The 18,893-nt window shown below is 43.8% G+C and overlaps 2 protein-coding genes across 3 annotated transcripts in view; one reads left to right on the top strand and one right to left on the bottom strand.

The window, feature by feature from the left end:
* Positions 1-570: 570 nt before the first annotated feature.
* NOD1 (nucleotide binding oligomerization domain containing 1) overlaps positions 571-18,893 on the bottom strand; it is a 28,086-nt gene continuing 9,763 nt past the window's right edge. For both annotated transcript variants that reach the window (XM_035549688.2, XM_050708699.1), the window contains exons 4-12: positions 16,780-18,583; positions 14,604-14,687; positions 13,827-13,910; positions 12,252-12,335; positions 10,141-10,224; positions 7,924-8,007; positions 6,726-6,809; positions 4,620-4,703; positions 571-3,042 (exon numbers count right to left, since the gene is read on the bottom strand). In XM_035549688.2, the coding sequence (XP_035405581.1) occupies positions 2,970-3,042; positions 4,620-4,703; positions 6,726-6,809; positions 7,924-8,007; positions 10,141-10,224; positions 12,252-12,335; positions 13,827-13,910; positions 14,604-14,687; positions 16,780-18,583 (2,465 nt within the window). In that variant the 3' untranslated portion in view covers positions 571-2,969. The remainder of the gene's footprint in view (positions 3,043-4,619; positions 4,704-6,725; positions 6,810-7,923; positions 8,008-10,140; positions 10,225-12,251; positions 12,336-13,826; positions 13,911-14,603; positions 14,688-16,779; positions 18,584-18,893) is intronic.
* The window catches only part of RPL14 (ribosomal protein L14), a 70,361-nt gene continuing 70,190 nt past the window's right edge, over positions 18,723-18,893 (top strand). Inside the window, exon 1 of the mRNA XM_050708701.1 lies at positions 18,723-18,730. Within this exon, the coding sequence (XP_050564658.1) occupies positions 18,729-18,730 (2 nt within the window). The 5' untranslated portion in view covers positions 18,723-18,728. The remainder of the gene's footprint in view (positions 18,731-18,893) is intronic.

Below are 18,893 nucleotides of genomic sequence, written 5' to 3'. Positions count from 1 at the left end.
TCTGCAGCCCCATGCTGCCAGCACACTGCAAACCCTTGCATGTGCTCAGGGACCTGCCAGCACAACACCTGGTGTGTAAGCACCGTGCCAGGGCGATGGGAGCCATCTCAGCATGGCTTCTGATGGCTGGAGACACAGTTCTAGCACCCAGCTAGCACACGAAACTCTCAGCGACTCATCCTTTCCCAAAGCACTGGTGGTGTGTGACCAGAGTGTGAAACCACGGCGTTGCAACAGACCTCTCAAGGGCTGCTGTATTATCCCATCACTGCCAGTGCTTGCATACCGCTCACACCAGCCAAATGCGCGTGGTGCACGCTCCCACCAGCAGGAGTTCACCCCAGCAGTGCGTGGAAACACAGCGAGCTCCTGCAGCAGGCCTGGCAGCAGAGTTGCTGTACGTACCCCTGAGTCACTCGAGGTTTCCTTCAGTGCTGTGACCAGGCTGCACTCGCTGCCTCAGCGGTCCCTTGTGAGCACCTTTCTCCAGCTGTGACAGCTCTTTGCTGGCTTCGGCAGCCAGAATTAGGCTGTCACGTTTCTGTCTTGAGCTAGCCAAGTGTCTGCTTGATGCTGCTTCAGCAAAGCCAAAGAACTTGCAGGCAGCCTGTTGGAGTTCTTTAAAAAGCCGTTTATTATCACAGCAGACAAGCAGAAAAAAACATAATGCTGCATACAGAGAACGTCTTCACAAATTACAAGCAAGTCTTAAAAAGTTACAGTTGTGTCTGTGTTCCAGTAAACATGGCTCTCGCTGCAAACCGCAAAAGTGTTGATCAGGAGCTCCCTGCAAGTAGTCTGGTAAGACTACAAAGAAAGAAATGCAGCCCCAAGTGCTGTGCCAACAAAGTAGGACACTCAAGCAGCCCCCGAGCAGTTTCGCCAGCCCCAGCATCCCAGAGCTGTGACGCGACTTGGGAGCAGGGTGCTGGGAAACCTCTCGGTTGTCAGAGCCAGACTCAGCTGGACCCAGACCTTTGGGCCAGCCCAGAAGAGCTCTTGCAACCTGAAATCTTCCCTGAAACCAAGGGGGTGTGACTGGCACAGAAAACAAGCAAATAATTCAATGATTAGAGCAAACTGGGAGCACTCTGCCAACACAGGCAAGTGACAGCTCTGGGGAAGGCCCTTCTCGCCCTGGTGTCTCCTCCCTTCGTAAGATAAACCAGGAACAAGATTTTGACGAGGTGCACGGGTGTCTGATTTGTTGAAGTGACTGAGAAAGCTTTAAAGGCCTGGTTTTGGCAGATGTTTTTGCAACTGAAATCCAGCTCATATGTAACTGTGCCCTTTTGCTTCAGTAAACAAATGGCTCAGGTGCAGAAATCATTCACTGACTTTCCTCTGGCACAGTCTGAAAGCTTCATCTGCCTGCCTCCATCTAAAAAATCAGTGCTGATAGCATGGGCAGGGACGAAAAGTCACTGAAAAATAATTACTAGGTTGTTTTTAATCTTTTTTTTTTCTTTAAACTGCTTATTTTGTGAAAAGCTTTATGAGTATTGTAAAATATGTTAAGGAGCTGGAAAGAGCAGACATAACTGAGAACTGGTAAAGGTCTGCTACCAAGCAGGAAAAGGAGAAAACCTATAGAGAAAGCCTTTTTTTGGTTAGTCAAGAAATTTTGTGGGTTAGTCAGCAACTGCAGAATCATTTCTCAAAGTTTTAGGGGGACAACAGCATGGCAGAAGGAAGGAAGCTGGATCGTGCTTTTCCATTTTCGGCTCTTTGTAAGCAGTATAAGGTAGAATTTGAGATTCCCCTTATGAAGAATGCCTAATATGCACCAAGAAATAAATATCAAGCACCCTGCTTCTCTGTAAACTGGTTTCTTTTAAGGCTTTCTCAAGTAACATTCTCTAAACGCTAATTACTTTGGAAGGGGATAGTGTTGTCTTGCTGGTCCTTATCATTGCTACGTGCACCTTGCCTTGTGCTTAGCACTAGTTGACGCATAGGATAAAAAGTTTCCAAGCAAATCTCAGTGCTTTTTTGTGCTTACATGTTGCTGGGAGAAGGGATTTCCACTTGACGCAATTGATTTTCAATTGTCCTTTCTCCCCCTCTGAAGCTAGGCAACTTCATATTGGTGTATTGCCACCAGCACAGTGTCTAGGCCAAGAGCCAAGGCAATGAACAGCCTGCTAATTAATTTTTCACATTTATCTCCAGACCCTCTCCCCAGAACAAATACTGTGAAAGCAGGAGGTGGCAGTTTCTATGCAGCCCTCAGGAAATTTTAAGCAAAAGTGTTTTACTGCCAGTATTATGATTCTGCAGCGATGGTAGTAAGGTTTTCTGCTTGTGTAAAAGAACATCTATTGGTTTCAATAGGGAAAAAAAAAAGATTATTAAAGGTAACCTGAATCTCACGTATCCATTTATCAAAAAAAAAAAGAAAATATGGTGCCTACAACTACTGTTTTCCAGTGGGAACATGAAGGCCTCATTTCTAGGCAGTAGAAGAGGATTCATGCTGATAGCATCGGTTCCATGCAACTATTACAGCCAGTTTATGTTTGCAGTAAGACCATCGTTTTCAGTTATGAAGCAGATAATACTGTGAGCTTGTGGAGTCTGGGCATCTTGCACCCCTTCTCGTGTACGCGTGTGTATAAATAAATTAGAGATTATTTACATCAGTGTACAGAATAAATCTAAACTCAGTTACCCAAATCCATATACCTGCTCCTCGATTTGGTCTGTTAGCACTTTGCGTTTCATCTTCAAAGCAGGATACAGACATGAATTATTTACCAAGGCAACTTCCCACTCACCGAAAGGATTAAGAATAGCGAGCAGGGTAAGGGATGGAGCCGAGGGAGGGCAGCTTGCTCATAAAAACGCAGCTAATCACGTCTCTCTCTCCTGCCACGAGTACTGCTGGTTTATGCCTTTATAAACTCTGTAGTCCAAGTGTAGGAGCAGTCTTTGTAACACGAAGCTTGTCAAAATGGCAAAGTCCTCACTCAGAAGCAAATGATCCGCTCTTCATTTTCAAAAGCTTTGGCTTCTTCTTGGCTTATCAGGTTCCCGTTCAAACTGTTGGAGAGGGATAATAAAAGGGATGTGAAAGAGAGGCAGTGATTGTGCCCATCTTCTGTTTTTCCAAGGTTTTGGAGCAGAAATCAAAACTCGGCGATGCTGTGGGAGCTGTGAGCTTCCCAAGGGTGTGTGCTTGGGAACAGCCTAAAACGGGCAGGCTGCAGCACTGCTGCTCCCACTGCACACACAAGGAGCAAGGCTACTTCTTCAGAAAGAAAAACAGAACACCTAAATTTCATTAAATTGATTGTTCCCGCATGCTGGCTACCCATCTGCTTGCATTTCTGCATTGCTTCTGAAGGCTGACAGAACTGGGGGTCGATTTCTGTGTGTTCATTTTGAGAAGTCTTGGCCATAAGCATCAGGGTACAAGAACCCTACGCTGCTAGGAGCAGAATGTCAGGTTGACAGGACTGTTATGAAAAGCAGCACAGAGCTGACAAAGGTTCTTACCATGCAGTGGGCTAAAGAAATTTGTATTGTCTTCACAGCCTTTTGTGTCTTCCATGACAGCAAAGGAAGAAAACCCATAAGTACTCAGACATTATTAATCTGAAATGACTTAGGGCAAAATTTTCAAATCTGGCTACGCTGATGTTTATGCCCCTGAAAATAAGCAGCCTGCTAAGTGCAGTTTTCATAAATGATGAATACCATTAAACCACCAAGATTTATGAAAATATTAGAGTTAACAAACACCTCTCAAAATCCAGGCAAGAATCAAAAGACAGACTTCGGTTTGAAAATTCAGAATGACTCAAGTGGGAATTGAGGCCTCCTTTGTAGATGACAGCTGATGCTGGCCTTTGAAAAAAAGCATCTTTTCCACATCTCCAGGGAAGCCACTAGTCAGATAGTGAGTCATTGTCTTTCCAATCAAGAATCCAGTGTCCTTTCACTAAAACAAATATGTATTTTTAAAAATAAATTTCAGGTTCAATAATATAGGAGCAGCAGTGCTAAAACCAGCACCACTCTATTGACTCCCGAGCTCCCTGAGGTGAGGGAAGGAATGTGGTATTTGGCTTTATGCCTTATAACGCACACGCGTGACTGGGTGATGCCTACCTAATCTAAAACAAGCAAATCTTACAAAAAAGTTAATCTCCTTGTAGTTTAGCACTTTTCAGGTGTCTGGAGCACTGCCTGAAGAAAAATTCTAGCACAAATTATATGAACCAAATTAGTAATGCTAATTAAATGTAACCATCTCCTGCTTCTTGGGATTTAACTCCTAAGAAGCATGAACACATTAAGAAGTTTGAAAAAAAAATCATGAAAAGCAAACTTGTCTAGAAATTTAGCCCCTAATTCTGCAAACACATGCATTCAGTGAGTCGGTGATACAGACAGATAGGAACTCACAAAACTTTTTGACATTCATAACATGCAGGGAAGTGTTTCAATGACAGAGGCTTTTTACCTCTTTGAAACCTGCAGCTGGATCTACAGCCCCTGCCTCACATAAACTTGCTTGATTTTTTAATTTTTTTAAGGCTGGAAAGTTAATGCCAGATGTGTTTTTGAAGGGAAAGAAAGTTTACAAAGTGAGCCTTTGAGGAGAGGATCTTTACCAGACTTCTTTAATAGCCGTGTTCTCCTTGAGAGCTTCGCTGAGGTACTTCACCCCTTTGGCTGTAATTTGATTCTGGATAAGCCTAAAAAGAAAGCACTTCATATCAAACTTGCATGCAAACTATTTCACACCACATGCACAACCTAAGCTCAGCTTGACATCACGGAGCAAAGCTGTCAGTTTTGCCACAGAAAGGCAGTTGTGATTTCCATCCAGGAGGATGGTACCCAGCATTGGTCAAATGCCCCACAGATGCACTTTCAGAACCAGAGCCCGGAGCATCAATCACTTCCTTTTAAGCCTGCATGTGGCTGCACTCTGTAGGTACTGAGCTGACATAGCTGACAGACTGCTGCTGAGAATTCTGGTACTGGTAAAGGATTGTGAGATTTGGACTCTAACTTCTTACTTAGCCCTGTGTTCTTATTAAGAACACTGTGAGCAGCATTTTTAAGTTATGTACAGAAAATTCTGAGTACAGAATCTGTGTAGGCCCAGTGTTTTAGCAGCTATGATCCAGAGCTTGCCAAATCTTCCTGTCTTGTTTATCAGACCAGCAAGATCCTTACGCATTGCATTTTGCTCTGGTATGAACAGGTGAAGTCATCTTAGCAGATATAAAGTATGCTAAATCTGAAATTAAGGGAAAAAGTAGAAAAGATCTTCGAGCAGCACAGATGAAGAAGCAGTAGGTAATCCTTACTAACTACTGTTGGTCATAACCCTAACTAAAAATGAACAAAGCCCCCTCACCTACACCAGTATAAAACTACTCATCATCCTGTCCTAATTCACTACTCACCTTTCAGTCTATCGTGGTGTGCCCCATAGCTGTACTACTTCATGTGGCTACCTGAATGAATCCCCCAGATTCATGAGGCTGAAAATCAGAAGGAACTGAATGATCTCTTAGGGATGGAGGGAAGGACGGAAGCAGGGAGATGTTCCCGTTAAAGGGCTTCCTGCACTTTGTAAATGAATCAAAATGCAAAGGGATCCACTAGATTCTTTCAGCTGCTGGAAAAACACCTAATCCTGCCTCAAGTACAACCATCTATATAGGTCACCACCTTTTGGAGGTATTCATTGATATAACCAATAAGGTAGGAGGTAAATTTGCCTACAAGCAGAAACCCTTTGACAACACTGAGCCACTGTACTACAGTACTATGTCTGCTTTGGAAAGTTTTATCATGACTCAAACCGAACCGTCCAGTGAAGCGTATCTGCAGCTGTGCGCAAAGAAATCCAGCCCTTCCCGCCCCCCCTTTTATTTTCAGGGTGATGGGCAGCAGGACTTCTACTGCTTTCCCAACAGACCTCAAGCACTCAGCCCCTCTGACAATCAGCACGCTTCCTAAGGGGCATGAACTATGATTAATATAAGGAATGCTAAAGGGTGGTTAGCAAAGATTTTATATAACCTGTAAAGGGACTCTATTACATTTTCTTGGCCACTTGGGATGAATAGATGGCTGTTTGTTTCACAGCCCACATCTGCCCAACCCCATTCATGGACAAATTCCTGTGAACCTCTGGATTAGGACAGCCAATGCTGTGTTTTCTTAGAAGTTTAACAAGTCTCTTTGCGATTGCTAGAAACCATAACCTCTGCTTTCCTGGAAGTTTGTGTCTCGTGGTTGAGTGTCTTCCCTCAGTGAAAGCGCCTACAAGAAAACATCAGGCAAATGGGAGATGTGTCTGTCACGTAGCTTCTTGGTGGAGGAGTAAGAGTTGAGCTGGCTACTTTGACAGTGATGACAAAATAGCAAGAGTTATAATAATGTTATTTTATTCTAGTTATCTGCTTGTAGATTTCTGAAACTTATGTTGGAGGCCAGTAATGTTCTGCTAAAGATAAATGAAATCAGCTGGTAGTTCGAAAGTTATCAGGACACACAAATACCTTAAACTTTTCCCTGTAGGAAAGCAGTTTCTAGATGCTAGACACAGCTTTATTAACTTTCTATTAAAACTGTCTACAACCAGTCAGCTGCATCCAGACCATGCACAGAAAGCCTACTGTGACCTACATAGACTTGGAAGGTGAAGCTTTAATGCAGTGACTGCCAAAGAGCCTGTGCCTCTGTGGAATGTAACTCACCATAAGTGCACCAGTTTCTTGTTGACCTTCAGCATCTCTGCAAAACTCATTGCTGCCTCATCATCCAGCTCATTTTTTGTCAACCTAAGTAGGAGAGAAAACGTTCACTTAAGATGTTATCGTTATTTTTCATCCCCCTGCTTTTCCAGCTCGTCTGAGACTTAGCTTTAGACAGCCAAAGGGGTGTGTGCTGTTCCTGCCCTGAGCAATTTCTGAAGTCTGGACACACAGACATGCTAAAGAGAAGCCCTGGGGTAAAAGGGACAAGAATATCACATCACTTCTTGGAGCAACGATCTATCTAATGATATTTTCTCATGATGTTAAGGTGAATAAAAAGTACGTGAGCTGTGGTGGAAAAAGGTGGAGAGGCAGCGACAGCACTGAAGAGGTACAAAACCTGTGAGGATGAAGAATTGAGAGAAGATGGGGAAAGGAAGGTGGAGAGAGTAGAAATAAGCACAGACCAGAACTGCAGGTAGCCACAAGGGGAACTGAGAAGCCCGAACTCAATACTGGACATGACAAAACCAGAGGCAGACGGGTTAAATCACTGCTTTCAGGCAGCAGTCTGCAGAGACACTAACAAGAGGCTTCTGCTCCCATAACTCAAAACCCAACCAATCTTTCTACAGTTACCCGGTGACATACAGAACCCAGCATGCACAGTTTCAGTTGCCAGAGGAAGTTGGCTGGACAAGACTCTGTCAAAGGGTCTGTGAACGGCACTGAGTAATTCAGGCGATTATCAGGAAACTCAAACTTCCCCATAGGCCTCTGCACTCTCACTGGACATGGGCTTGAGGTCTGCAGCTGTAAAAAGTTCCTAAGCCACGGTGTGAAACGTATGGTCTGCTCCCCTGTCAACACAGGACTGCAGTGAAGCTACGACTGGCTTCACCTGAGCACATTTGGTGCAAATAGTGGGGTATCCTAAACCACTACACCAAGACCTACGGGAACGTAAGGAGTCCACATCACACACCGAGCTTCCCACAGAAACACTCTAAGTGTAGCAATGCTCCTCCAAGCAGGAAAGCTGATCTGCTACTCATATCCACGTTCTTCCAAAGGGTAGTGAGATACAGGGGATGGGAGAAGGGAGAGGAGGAGGAGCAGATGGGATCAGAGGAAGTAAAATTAGGCTGCAGCTTTCTCTGGAGAAGGAAGAGGAGAAGCAGAGCACACTACTGATTACCAGAATATTTTCACGGAGTTGTTGTGCTGCATGGCTTCAGCAATACTTTTGCCTCCCTCTGACGTGATGCCATTGAATGCGAGACTGTGAAGTAAACAGACACAAAGGCTTAAGAGACAGCCAGCATTACTTGACCCTGCCACTGCCAAACACTAATGAGTATCCTGGACGATCTGTGTCTCAGTGGTCCAGTTCAGTATTTGGCTGCTCCAAAGCTCACCCACTTTGCAAACCAGCAGGTCTTGTCAATTTTACACGTGAGAACAGAACACAGGCTGCTGCCTGATCGCAGGTCTGTCATACAGGCCACAAGGTTTGCTGTCGGTGACTGCAAACTCACTCTAGGGACTGACAGCAGAGATGCAGCCGATGATTTTGAGAGCTGTGGCTTTTAGCAAGGAGAGAGTTGTGCTTAGCAGCACACAGGTTTGTACATGCATTTGTCGTGTACAAACTGGGCACTTTTTCCTTTAAGTGGTGTGTTTTGACTCTTAAACACAATACCTTCTGTTGTGCAGGGAGAGATGAGCTTGTAAATGCATGCTTTCCATTACAAACCACAAACATTTCTTAGTCTGCCCTTCGTTCTTTGAATAGACATTGGCAAAATCATCCAGTTAAAACTTATGCTTCAGGCTTTGAGAGTTCAAAAAGCATTTCCATCCTCAGAAGCTAGGCCAGAGCTTGAAAACAGTGCAAGGCCTTGAAAAAAAAAAGGCAGAAAGGGGATGAAGTGGGGCAATGGCACAAATATGTGCTAGCATGAGCCCCTGCTAACTTCCGCTGAGACTGTATACTCTCAGTCCCTCATGACTGAGCCTAAAAATGGCAAATATGCTGAAGTAAGCTGATGTAGCAGGAACTATCTTCTCTTAACCTTTGCATAAAGCTACCATATTGAGCTGGTGCTAGCTGTGCATTTAAATCATGAACCAAGATTAACCGGTGGAATATAAGAAGTGAGCCCCAGTGCAAGTACACTGCAGAGCTGAAGATTCACCCTGCGCAGGTGCCAGCAAAACGTGGCTGTAGCTTGCAGTTACCCCTCCTTATTTTTGCAAGCACGTTCATCAGCATATTAGTTCCCGTCTGAGAATCCCAGGTGTAACCCAGCTCTGATTCAGGTTCAAACTGTTTGCTTTCAAGTCTGATGCATCTGGATGGATTCTGCAATTAGGGGGAGATGGCAATTTCAGATAGCTTTTAAGTTTAAATATATCTAGGTCACTGCACCTGCTCAGCTTTTAATTTTTTAAGCCCAGCTATAAGCTGACAGAAAGGAGGACAAGCCACCAGCTCTGAAATCCCTGGATCTGAAGTGGCAGAAATAAGCTCTCAAGAGATCCCCAAACTCCCCGAGCGCTGTATTTGCGAAGAAACTGGTGCCATGTGCCACCTTGTGGGGAAACCAAGAAACCTCATCTGTTCCATCACCAGAGAGGCCAGTGGAACTGGGAGACAAATTGAAGGGATCACCACGATCCCAGTGCTCCAGCTGTGTGGAGGGACTCCAAAACAGCAGCAGCAGCAGCCACAATATGCACCTCGAAATCCCCAGCTGGGATCTGAAAGTCGGGCAGGGGAGGGGCTGTCTGTACACTGCTGGCTTCTCCCTGCTGTGCTGCCAACTTCACCCATGCTAGGGCTTCCAGAAGGCTAGTTTGAGATTAATTACTGAACTCCAGTGAGATCCACATCTCATTGCCACTGACTTTGTGGTGTTGCAGCTCCACTGGATTACAGGCTGAACCTGAATTAAAAACACCACAGTCTCTACCCAAACAGTGGATTGTCTAAGACTTACTTTGGTAAGAACTGCTGTATCTTCACCACAGCAACTGTTAACACCGAGCTCCCTTGGAGCCTGGTTCTGCAACAGCTTGTGCATCCTTCTGCTAACGCTTTCAGATCAAAATGGCACCCACTGACCATGTGCCTTCACAAATGCCAGTAACTCTGCGGCATGAGGAGAGGAGGTGCAGAGAGAGGAAAGGATGCCAGCCCTGCAACATTTTTAACTTGCTTTATGGCTGCACAGGGCTTTTTGATTCAAACAACCTGGCCTCTTGCTTGCACCCTGCACCTGTTAGTTACGAAGTGAAGACCACGATACCAGATGGCGTCCCAAGCTAACATGTGGTGGAAAGAGTCACTGCTTCGAAGCGCGGTGGGAAAGTCAGCGCTATGTCGAGCTGCCAGGCTCGGCTGGGGTTTTACCTCACGTTCGTTAACGTGGGGTGGTTCCTCAGGGCCTCTGCGAACGCCTTTGCACCTTCGTCTCCAACTTGATTACCCCACATCCTAGTGAAGACAGGAAAGCAGGAGATATCAGGTGTGTTGCCCTGCTGCCCCTCAGCATCGCATTCTCTCTTTTTCTCTCCCTTTCCCTCCCCCCACCAATACTTCCCAGGCTTTGAGGTTTGCAAGAAACCTGGCACGAACCATCCCCACCGAGCCAGGCATGTTCCACTCCCTGCACACCACGCCATCAGCCTCTCTGACTCACCACTACCCTAAGGCCACAGCACAGAAGCAGCTCTAGGAGACAGCCTGCTGCAGTGCGAATGCTTTTGGGATCATCTTGCTGTGCTGGGCAAACCCTCTGCAGCCCTGTACCCTTGTGGGGTGAAGGAGTCTTGTGATCTGTACAGTGAGCTGCTGTGACAAATACACGAAGTCCTAAATCCTTTCATGTTCCTGCTCAGCATTTGCTGTAGGTGCCCCTGCTGCAGTTTTCCTGTTACCTGTTGGGCACAGACTGGTTGTTACACAGCTCAAAGTACAGGCCTTGGGAAGGATTCCCTGCACGCACAGCTGCACAGTGACCTGTACCCAAAGGGGTGACTTTCTGAAGTGAACTGCTCGATAAGCTCCCCCCTTCCTTCAGAACAATATGGTAAAATGGTTACAGTTCCTTCAGTGTTATACCCAAGTGGTATCTCCTCTCTCATCAGCTGCCAAGAGAGGGATCAAAATCTCACAGGCACTGTATGACCCTGGGACTCTCCCACATACTTCTGAGGAACGGTATTTCTGATGGAAAAGCAACCCTTGATGACATGGAAGTGCTAAGAGAAGGTAATATGGTAAAAGCTGCACAGATCTGATCGACATTAAGCAGCAATACCTGGTCAAATCCTTTCCACGCAGACCAAGGGCTTTGACAATTCACCATGTATTCTAAGGCTTGAAAGAGTCTCTGCTGAGTTACAATTTTTTTTACAGAGCTCATGTCTTGATGACTCAGAGCTACACTCAGCTTGATGGGTAATTAGTTGGCAGCTCTTAAAATCAATTGAGTTTTGTGGTATCTAAACACAGCCACTTCCAGAAAGTTCCCTAGAATTTCCTTGTCCTTCAGACCCAATGCAGTTTGTCATATAAATGCTGAATACACCTGCTTAAACATGGCTATCCAAGCCATCATAAATCCTTGTGGAGTGACTATTTCCTCCAAAGGAGAAAACAGAAGTCTTTCATTGAAATTACAGCAAGCACAAAGGCACAGCAGACCCATCTGCATGACAACAGCAGTGTGCTTGCTGTTAACTATACTTGTGAAATGTTGTAGAACAACAAAAATAAAGGCCAAAATCTTATTGTTCAAACCTGATTTTCATTTTTGTTACTGTGGTATTCTTGATGGCCAAACAAAAGTTTTAATCCCATGTATTTGAGTATTAGACTCTAAGAAGAACATTTTCCTGCAGAGTGAAAAGAAAAACCGGGATTTGCCAGAGGGAAAAAATCAACCCCTCAAGTCTAGCATCTCTCCTAAGAGGACAAGGATCAAAGGTTTAGAGTACATTAAGATTTCTCTCCACTAACAGGAGGCTTTCAAGTCCAGGACAGAAGGATGATGAGGAGTTTCTTTTTATTCTCAGAGCTCACAAATTTATCAGGACTTGACACAGAATGTTTGACAATCTTAACCTTGACACTCAATAACTAGGTACATCACCAATCGTCATAAAACCATTCTTTCTTTTTTTTTTTTTTTTTAATGACTAAATATTTCTACAACAGCTACAGTGCTGTAAAGGAAATAGCTATCATTACATTCTGTCTTCTTCTTAGTTTGTCTCTCCTTTAAGGTTTCAACAGAACAGGAAGAAAATCATTGTGTGAACTGGAGAACAATAAAGCAGCCCCTGTTTGCCCTGAGTAGAAAACGTGGCTGTGCTTCTTCACCAGTTTGGTCTACAGCTGGAGGGGGAGAGGAAATGGGAGAAGGAGGGAAGGTAAGAATGAAAGAAGAAATCCTAAGGGATTTACAAATTCCTTGCCAAGACCAAGCCCTGAGCATTCCTCCTAAGCACTGAACTTACCCAATTTCAAACATTGTCTTGCTCTTCTGGATGGCCTGGGCGAGGCACTTCCCTCCTTCGCTAGTTATTTTGTTTGCTCCTATTCTGCACAAAACACATGAACTGATGAGGTACATCGCTTACAACAGTACAGCTATTAGAACACCAGCTCATGAAGCAATACAAGCATTTAAGGCTAATTAACTCTCGAAGCTAGTTACAGTTATCAAAGATTAACCTGGAGTAAAAAATACTGCAGGCATTTGACCTTCGATTAAACGAAGACATATTTTGTGTGTTGGCCCTCCTAGTAAGATATATTACTGGGTAGAGTCTTGATTTTGGTGCTCCGTGTGTCAGAAATGAGGCTTAGGAACTGATCCCCAAGACAAGGCTCCCTGCTGGTTTTTAATCTAACTCATAATATCAGTTGTTGCTGCAGAGTACATGAATTACATGCAGCATGATGCCACAGGGAGCAGAGCATTTCTTGGTAGTGTAGCTCGAGAGGAGACTGTAGCAGATAAGCACAGACTAATAACTTCAGGTCTTTCTGTTCTGAGCACAGGCTACAGGTGGTGGCAGAGCTCAAGGCAGCACTGGTCAGTGGCTGGTGCTATTGGAACACCTTTCCTTTTTTTGGCCTGTGTGGGAGTATCACATGGCTGCAGTTCAAGAAAGAGACAAGTCTCGATTGCATATACATTACTGTAAAGAACAAACCAACCCTCCAAACCCCTCAAGCCACTGAATTTACATAAATTAAAACTGGTTTGTTTGACTGACTTCAGGCACACGAATATGCATTCTATCCCAAAACAATCTCTGGGCTTACTAGGTAGCCTGACAGAAACTGTCTTCCCATAGGCTTTTTTGGTGGAAGTTAGAAGATTAAGTAAACAAATCATTCTGTTAAAGCAGTGAGAGAACTGGAGAGTTCTTGGGCTTCAGAATTCTGCAAATATTTCAAGTGGGAAGTATGTGGCCTGTGTGGGGTTTCATAGCAAGTTAGTGGCAGAACAATGCCAAGAACCCAACAATCCCTGGCTGTGGGTCGCTACCTTCATACCAGCAGCTGGCATTGCTGTAGTTACCTTCATTTTCTGCTGTGGTCATAATTAAACCATCGGTTAATGATTTACCTTTATGTCAAATCAGTGTTGTGCATGGCCAGACAGTTATGTGGAGAAGTTCCCGGAATTAAAGGAAACAACTTACCAAGTGAATTTGGGTAATTCCAGTGTCGAGGTATGACACTAGCACAGCATGACCCCAATGGCCCATAAAAGGCTGGGTATAAAGAAGCCTGGTGCTAAATGCAAGTGAATTCACCCATTGCAAGGGCCAGCAAGGTTTGTGCACCACTTAAGCCTCACTCAAGTGTTCAAACTGGATTTAAGTAAAGAGTAGGTCTCGTGCTCTCCCCTTTTGCCTACTACTATATTCCACTGATAATGCAATGCAATCTTTACTAAAGACTGTGGATTCAAGAGTTTCACCTGCTGCCACTCACTGCTAGACTACTGTAAAAAAAATACATAAATGCAATCAAAGTTATACTGTATAAGTATAAAGGAAAAAAAAAGCCCAACTTACTTAACATATTCAAGGCTTGAGCATTCTTCAATGAGTTTCGCAACATATTTGGCTCCAACATCAGTGATTTGATTGTTGTATAAGCTTAAAGAAAAATCACATTGGCAAAAATAGGTTATTCCTGCTGTTACTTTAATATTTACAACCTGGATGTTTTATAAAGCACACAGAGCATCTATCTTTTTTGTACGGCTCTGTACACATGCACAATTGCTTGTATTTCTATTTTGATATGCAGTTAATATTGTGAAGGGCTAGATATAAAATACAAGAGACCAGGCTGTAAATCATGGGAAAAAAATTATACAATTTTTTTAATGCATGATCTCCTCAAGCAAACAAATCTTCCCTTTATTCCTGTGTCAGTACAGAAATAACACCACATAAGTCTGAAGAAAAAGAAAACACCAGAAGAATGTATTTTCATTTTTTAAAATGTCATAAAATCCCCTTGCAAATATTAGTGAAGATCAGATACCTGAGCAGATGTACTTACAGTAAGGCACTGGAAGAAGGAGGTAATTCTTGGTATTCACGCTCACTTCTCTAAAAGTCATTTTTATGTAGCCTCTTAACCAAGAGTGGGAAGCCAGAGCTAACATGCCTACCAGCTTTAACTTGATTAAGAATTAAAGTTTTTAAAAAAATGTTACTTTATATGTTAAAAAAGGAGGTGTCTTTGGTTCCCACCCCACCTATGCTGTGTCAGCACTATCAGCACTGCAGTTTTATTTTCTAGTATCAATACCTAGTGCTTTGCTCCCAGTTGGTACGTACCCCAAGAAAGTCACAATTTTGTACTTGGAGAGTTCTTCATATAATATCCTTACTCCATGATCTGTGATTTGATTTACACTGAGCCTGGGATGAGAGGAAAGAAAAGAGATTACAAGTGTTCATCCCCCATGAGTTAAGGAATGACTGGAGGTCTGTGCAGTTCCCTCTGCCATTTCAATAGGTTCTTATACCACGTATTAAAAGCAATTAAGGGAAATGTCAGCTCATTTTTATATGGTTCACTTCAAAAACAAAAGAAAACAAAAAGCCCCCAAACACCAAGGCGGTGTCTGGAAGCTGTCCACAGGCCTGAAAACCATAAAATGCAGTAAGTCAGAAACCAGAGACAAACACCTCATCTTCTTCCCGTGCTTAGTGATTGCAGAAATTCCACTTGATGCCAGCAAAAACAAGCTTTCCAGAGCACTCTTGCAACCTTCTCTCTGGGTACCTAGTTAAAGCCAGACATCTTGAAAGGCACAACACTTCTAGGCTCCACTGAATAAAGGTTGTGAAAAGCTCTGGCCAGGAAATGGAACTGCAGTCCCATAGGTATGCTAGATGTTTCCAATTTATTGTCCCAATTACACTCAAAACAAATCAATGTCAGTCACGCACAGAATGAAAATACTTTTTTTTTTTTTTTAAAACAAAACAAAACAAAACAAAAACAACTCCTGAAGCTTTTTCACTGTGGCTAAATGGACAGGTTCCTGTGAAACATTCCAATTCTGACGAATCACATTTTCTAAGGAGAACTGTCCCAGTGAAAACATTTTGACCAGCTTTAGTTTCTACACAAACTCTGAAGCTGAGAGCTCCTATCACCAGCAGCCTCCTGGACTCTTGCTGGTTGGTAACGTGGTCACTTTGAAACACGCTCGCACAAAGGAGAAATCAGGATGGCATTTCCCCACATCAGAGCAGACTGATTCTTTGAAAGGGATCATTAAGCTCTTGGAAACCTTTCATTTCTAATGACCAAGTTCTGTAGGACAGGAGAAGTCCTAACATGGGAAAAGCCACAACGACAACAAGGTGGGTGCCTAACAGTCTGGTGTGGTGCTGCAGACAGCGTTAAGCTCCCACTGTGCAGGGCATGATTGTGTGATACAGACAAAGAACAAAAGACTGTCCTTTTCTTCTTTGTTTTGTTTTGCAGACTTACGCTTTTTTCCCTAAGTTTCCCTATTGCTTTCTTTTGGGAGGTCAGCTGATTCGCAGCCTACTGGAGACACCGAGCATCACTTGCTTTGATCTAGTTCTAGAAGACTTATAGAGGGAAAAAAAAAGGCAGAGTAAAGCCAATCAAGAGTAATAAATCCATTCATTAAAAAAATATAAAAATCTCATGAGGCTGAAGGAACTTCAAAAAATAAATAACTTGAAGTTCCTGTTTTTCTGCACCTGAATATTTGGACAAATAAGGCATGGCTACATTACACAACCTCAGCAGGTGGAACAATGTGGCCTGTGATGTTAGAGGTGGAATTAGTTTGCCCCGATCACACCAGCTCATGTCCTCCCTCCACATCACCTCAGGGAAATACCACAACTAACACTTCAGCTACATCCTTTCATAAAGTACTACATGTCAGCTTTTATTCTGTGAAAGCCAGACGTCTTGGCAGGATGTAAAAGCAAGACATTCACAGCGTTTGATCATGGGTTACTGTGAATGGCAGATTCTCTCTCACCCTATATGTCCAAGGGCAGAGACAGGCTCAGACAATCTTCAGATAAAGGAGGAAGAATTTCTGTTTCCCTTCTTCTCCCCTAAGCACTTTCTCCCATAAAAATCCTCTTTTGAGAAAAAAAGTTTGTGATAGAGCTAACTAAACTTACAGGCTTAAACAGTCCTGGCTTCTAAGGACTTCTTACCACCTTTTCTATTCAAGTTTCCAAATTCACTTGCCCCTGCTCCTGTGGCTGACTGAACAAATATTTCATAAGACCTGAAAGTGGCAGAGCTGGGGGTAGTCAAACCTCTAATCCAAATCATGCTGCGTGGGTCTATTTCCAGGGTTTGATTTCTGCTTTCAAGGCCAACTGCACTTTAATTTCCAGCAGCAGCGAGAATTCTCCTGTTTCTCCACTTTCAAGATCACCTCCTCCAGCCCCGCTGTTAGTGGAACGAACCAAGGCTAAGGAGGAACCAGCTCATAAAGACTCCTACCTGATCACGGCAAGCTTGCTGAAACATGGCAGCAGCTGTTTTATTCCATAGTCATTGATGTTGTTGTTGTCCAAATCCAGAGCCAGGCGCTTCTGGAAGTGGTGCACGACAAAGGAAATGGCACTGCAGTCAGCGGAGTAGGCATTGCAGTATGTCAGCTTGATGTAATTGGCGTGCATGCGTTTGGCAGCCAGCTTGCCCACTTTCTCGCTTTGAGTCTCATAAAGGCACCTCAGCATCCAAACAAAATTTGGCTGGACCTGAATCTGATTGTAGTTGAGGAGCCTGGACCGAGTGAGGCCCTTCAGGTGGGATTTCATGCTCTCCCCAAGGTATGTGATGAGTGTCTTTCTCTTCCTCTTAATGACTGCAGGCAAAACTAAGTGCCTGAAGAGCTTCTGCTTGGATCTGGAAAGCAGGCCACAAAGGAAAAGGTTGGTAAAATGGAAGTGTTCGTTGTTTCGGAATGGATCCTCCCCTGCCAGGTGTTTCTTCAACCAAGGGATGTGAAGGCAAGTAGGCTGGGCAGTCTCAGTGGAAGAGCATTCATTGAAAAACTGAAGTAACTCCTTGGTGCCCACTCTCTCTTCAATAACCACGAACAAAGCTGTGAAAAAAGACTGAAGGGTTAAGTGCAAGAACTCATAAGTGGACTGACTGTCAAAGCCAGTATAACCTTTAACTGTCCTGAGAAAACCCAATTGCAAATCTTCTTCAGAGATGTTTGCTGCTGTGACCTCCTCCTGCTCGAAGATAAAGAAGGAGTTCCCCATCCCTCTGTATGCAATTTTACCCAAGGCTAGAAGAGTTTCCTTTCTTGCTTTGAACATCTCTGCTTGACTCCTGGTGTTGTTCTTCAGCAAACTTGTTTTCAGAGACCGGTTCAGATGGACTTCAACCATTAGCAGAAACACATCTGTCAATGTAACAGAACAGTCTGGAAGTTCGTGGCTGTCATACATGGAATGGAAGTGTTCGTAGCATTTAAAGATAATCCAACAAAATAAAGGCACTGAGCACAAACTGCAGAGATTGGGGTTAGCTTCCAGCTGGTTCAATACCAGTGTTCGTTGCCCCTCATCTTTGAAAAACATGGCAGTGTATTCCTTCAGGTTACTGCTGGAGAAACCACGGAGCAACACCTTCTTTCTAATGATGTTTCTTTGGATCTCAGTTCCCGTCCGTGCTGTAAGAATTTTCTTGGATCCCTTAAGAAGCTTTCCTCTGAGTAGGCTTACCAGCAGCACCAGGGGGTGGATGGGTTCATCGGGTGAACACATCTCAGGAACACTACTCAGATCGAAGTTGGAATAGATCTCATCAAAGCCATCAAACGTGAAAAGAACCGTATGAGGGAATTGTAAGATGTGATGGAACACCTCTGCGGGGTCCTGGTCTGGGTAGCAATTATATTTGAAGAGCAAGTCTTTCAAACATATGGCTTCATCTTCCTTAAAGCAACTAAACATTCTACATCGGAAACGGAAGAAAAATTTGGCCCCTATATCCAACTGTTTTCTGGCCCACAGGCTTTGTATCTTCTGCAGCAAGATAGATTTTCCAATTCCTGCATCGCCAAAGACATAAATAGTCTCTCCATCCTCATTAATTAGCCCAACTGCATCATCAAAAAGGGCTTCTAATTGACACACTTCACCTAGGCTCTCATTGGTGAAATTGACCATCTCCATAATACTGTTAGAGTAAGTTTCTTCAAGCAGCATCTCTTCCCTCTGAGCATATGACATAACAAACTTGGAGTCTCGTCCCAGCTCATGTCTGAGTTTCTGGCAATACCTGCTAACTAAAAAGACAGTGAAGTGTTATTAAAAAGCCTGTTGCATATGATGGCTCACCTCTGTGGGAACTGCGAGGGGCAATAAGTTAAAATAATTCTTCTGTAAAATCAGTTCTTTGGCAGATTACTTCTATGGCTTTGGGCCGCCATCATTAGTCTCTTGGAAAAATCAGAGATTTGCTAATGAAATTACTGATGAAAGAGGTAACGTGTAAGTCACCGTCTCCTGAAAACCAGTACTGACTCCAAGACACTGCACTGCATTAAGAGGCTTCCAACTTTAGCTGAGACTCTAAGTCAAGCCCTTGAACCTTTG

Source organism: Cygnus atratus, chromosome 2 (genome assembly GCF_013377495.2).
Source record: "Cygnus atratus isolate AKBS03 ecotype Queensland, Australia chromosome 2, CAtr_DNAZoo_HiC_assembly, whole genome shotgun sequence".
In the NCBI taxonomy this organism is placed as follows: Eukaryota; Metazoa; Chordata; class Aves; order Anseriformes; family Anatidae; genus Cygnus; species Cygnus atratus.
Note: the sequence above shows the minus strand (reverse complement) of the source record. Positions and strands in the feature narration are given on the sequence as shown.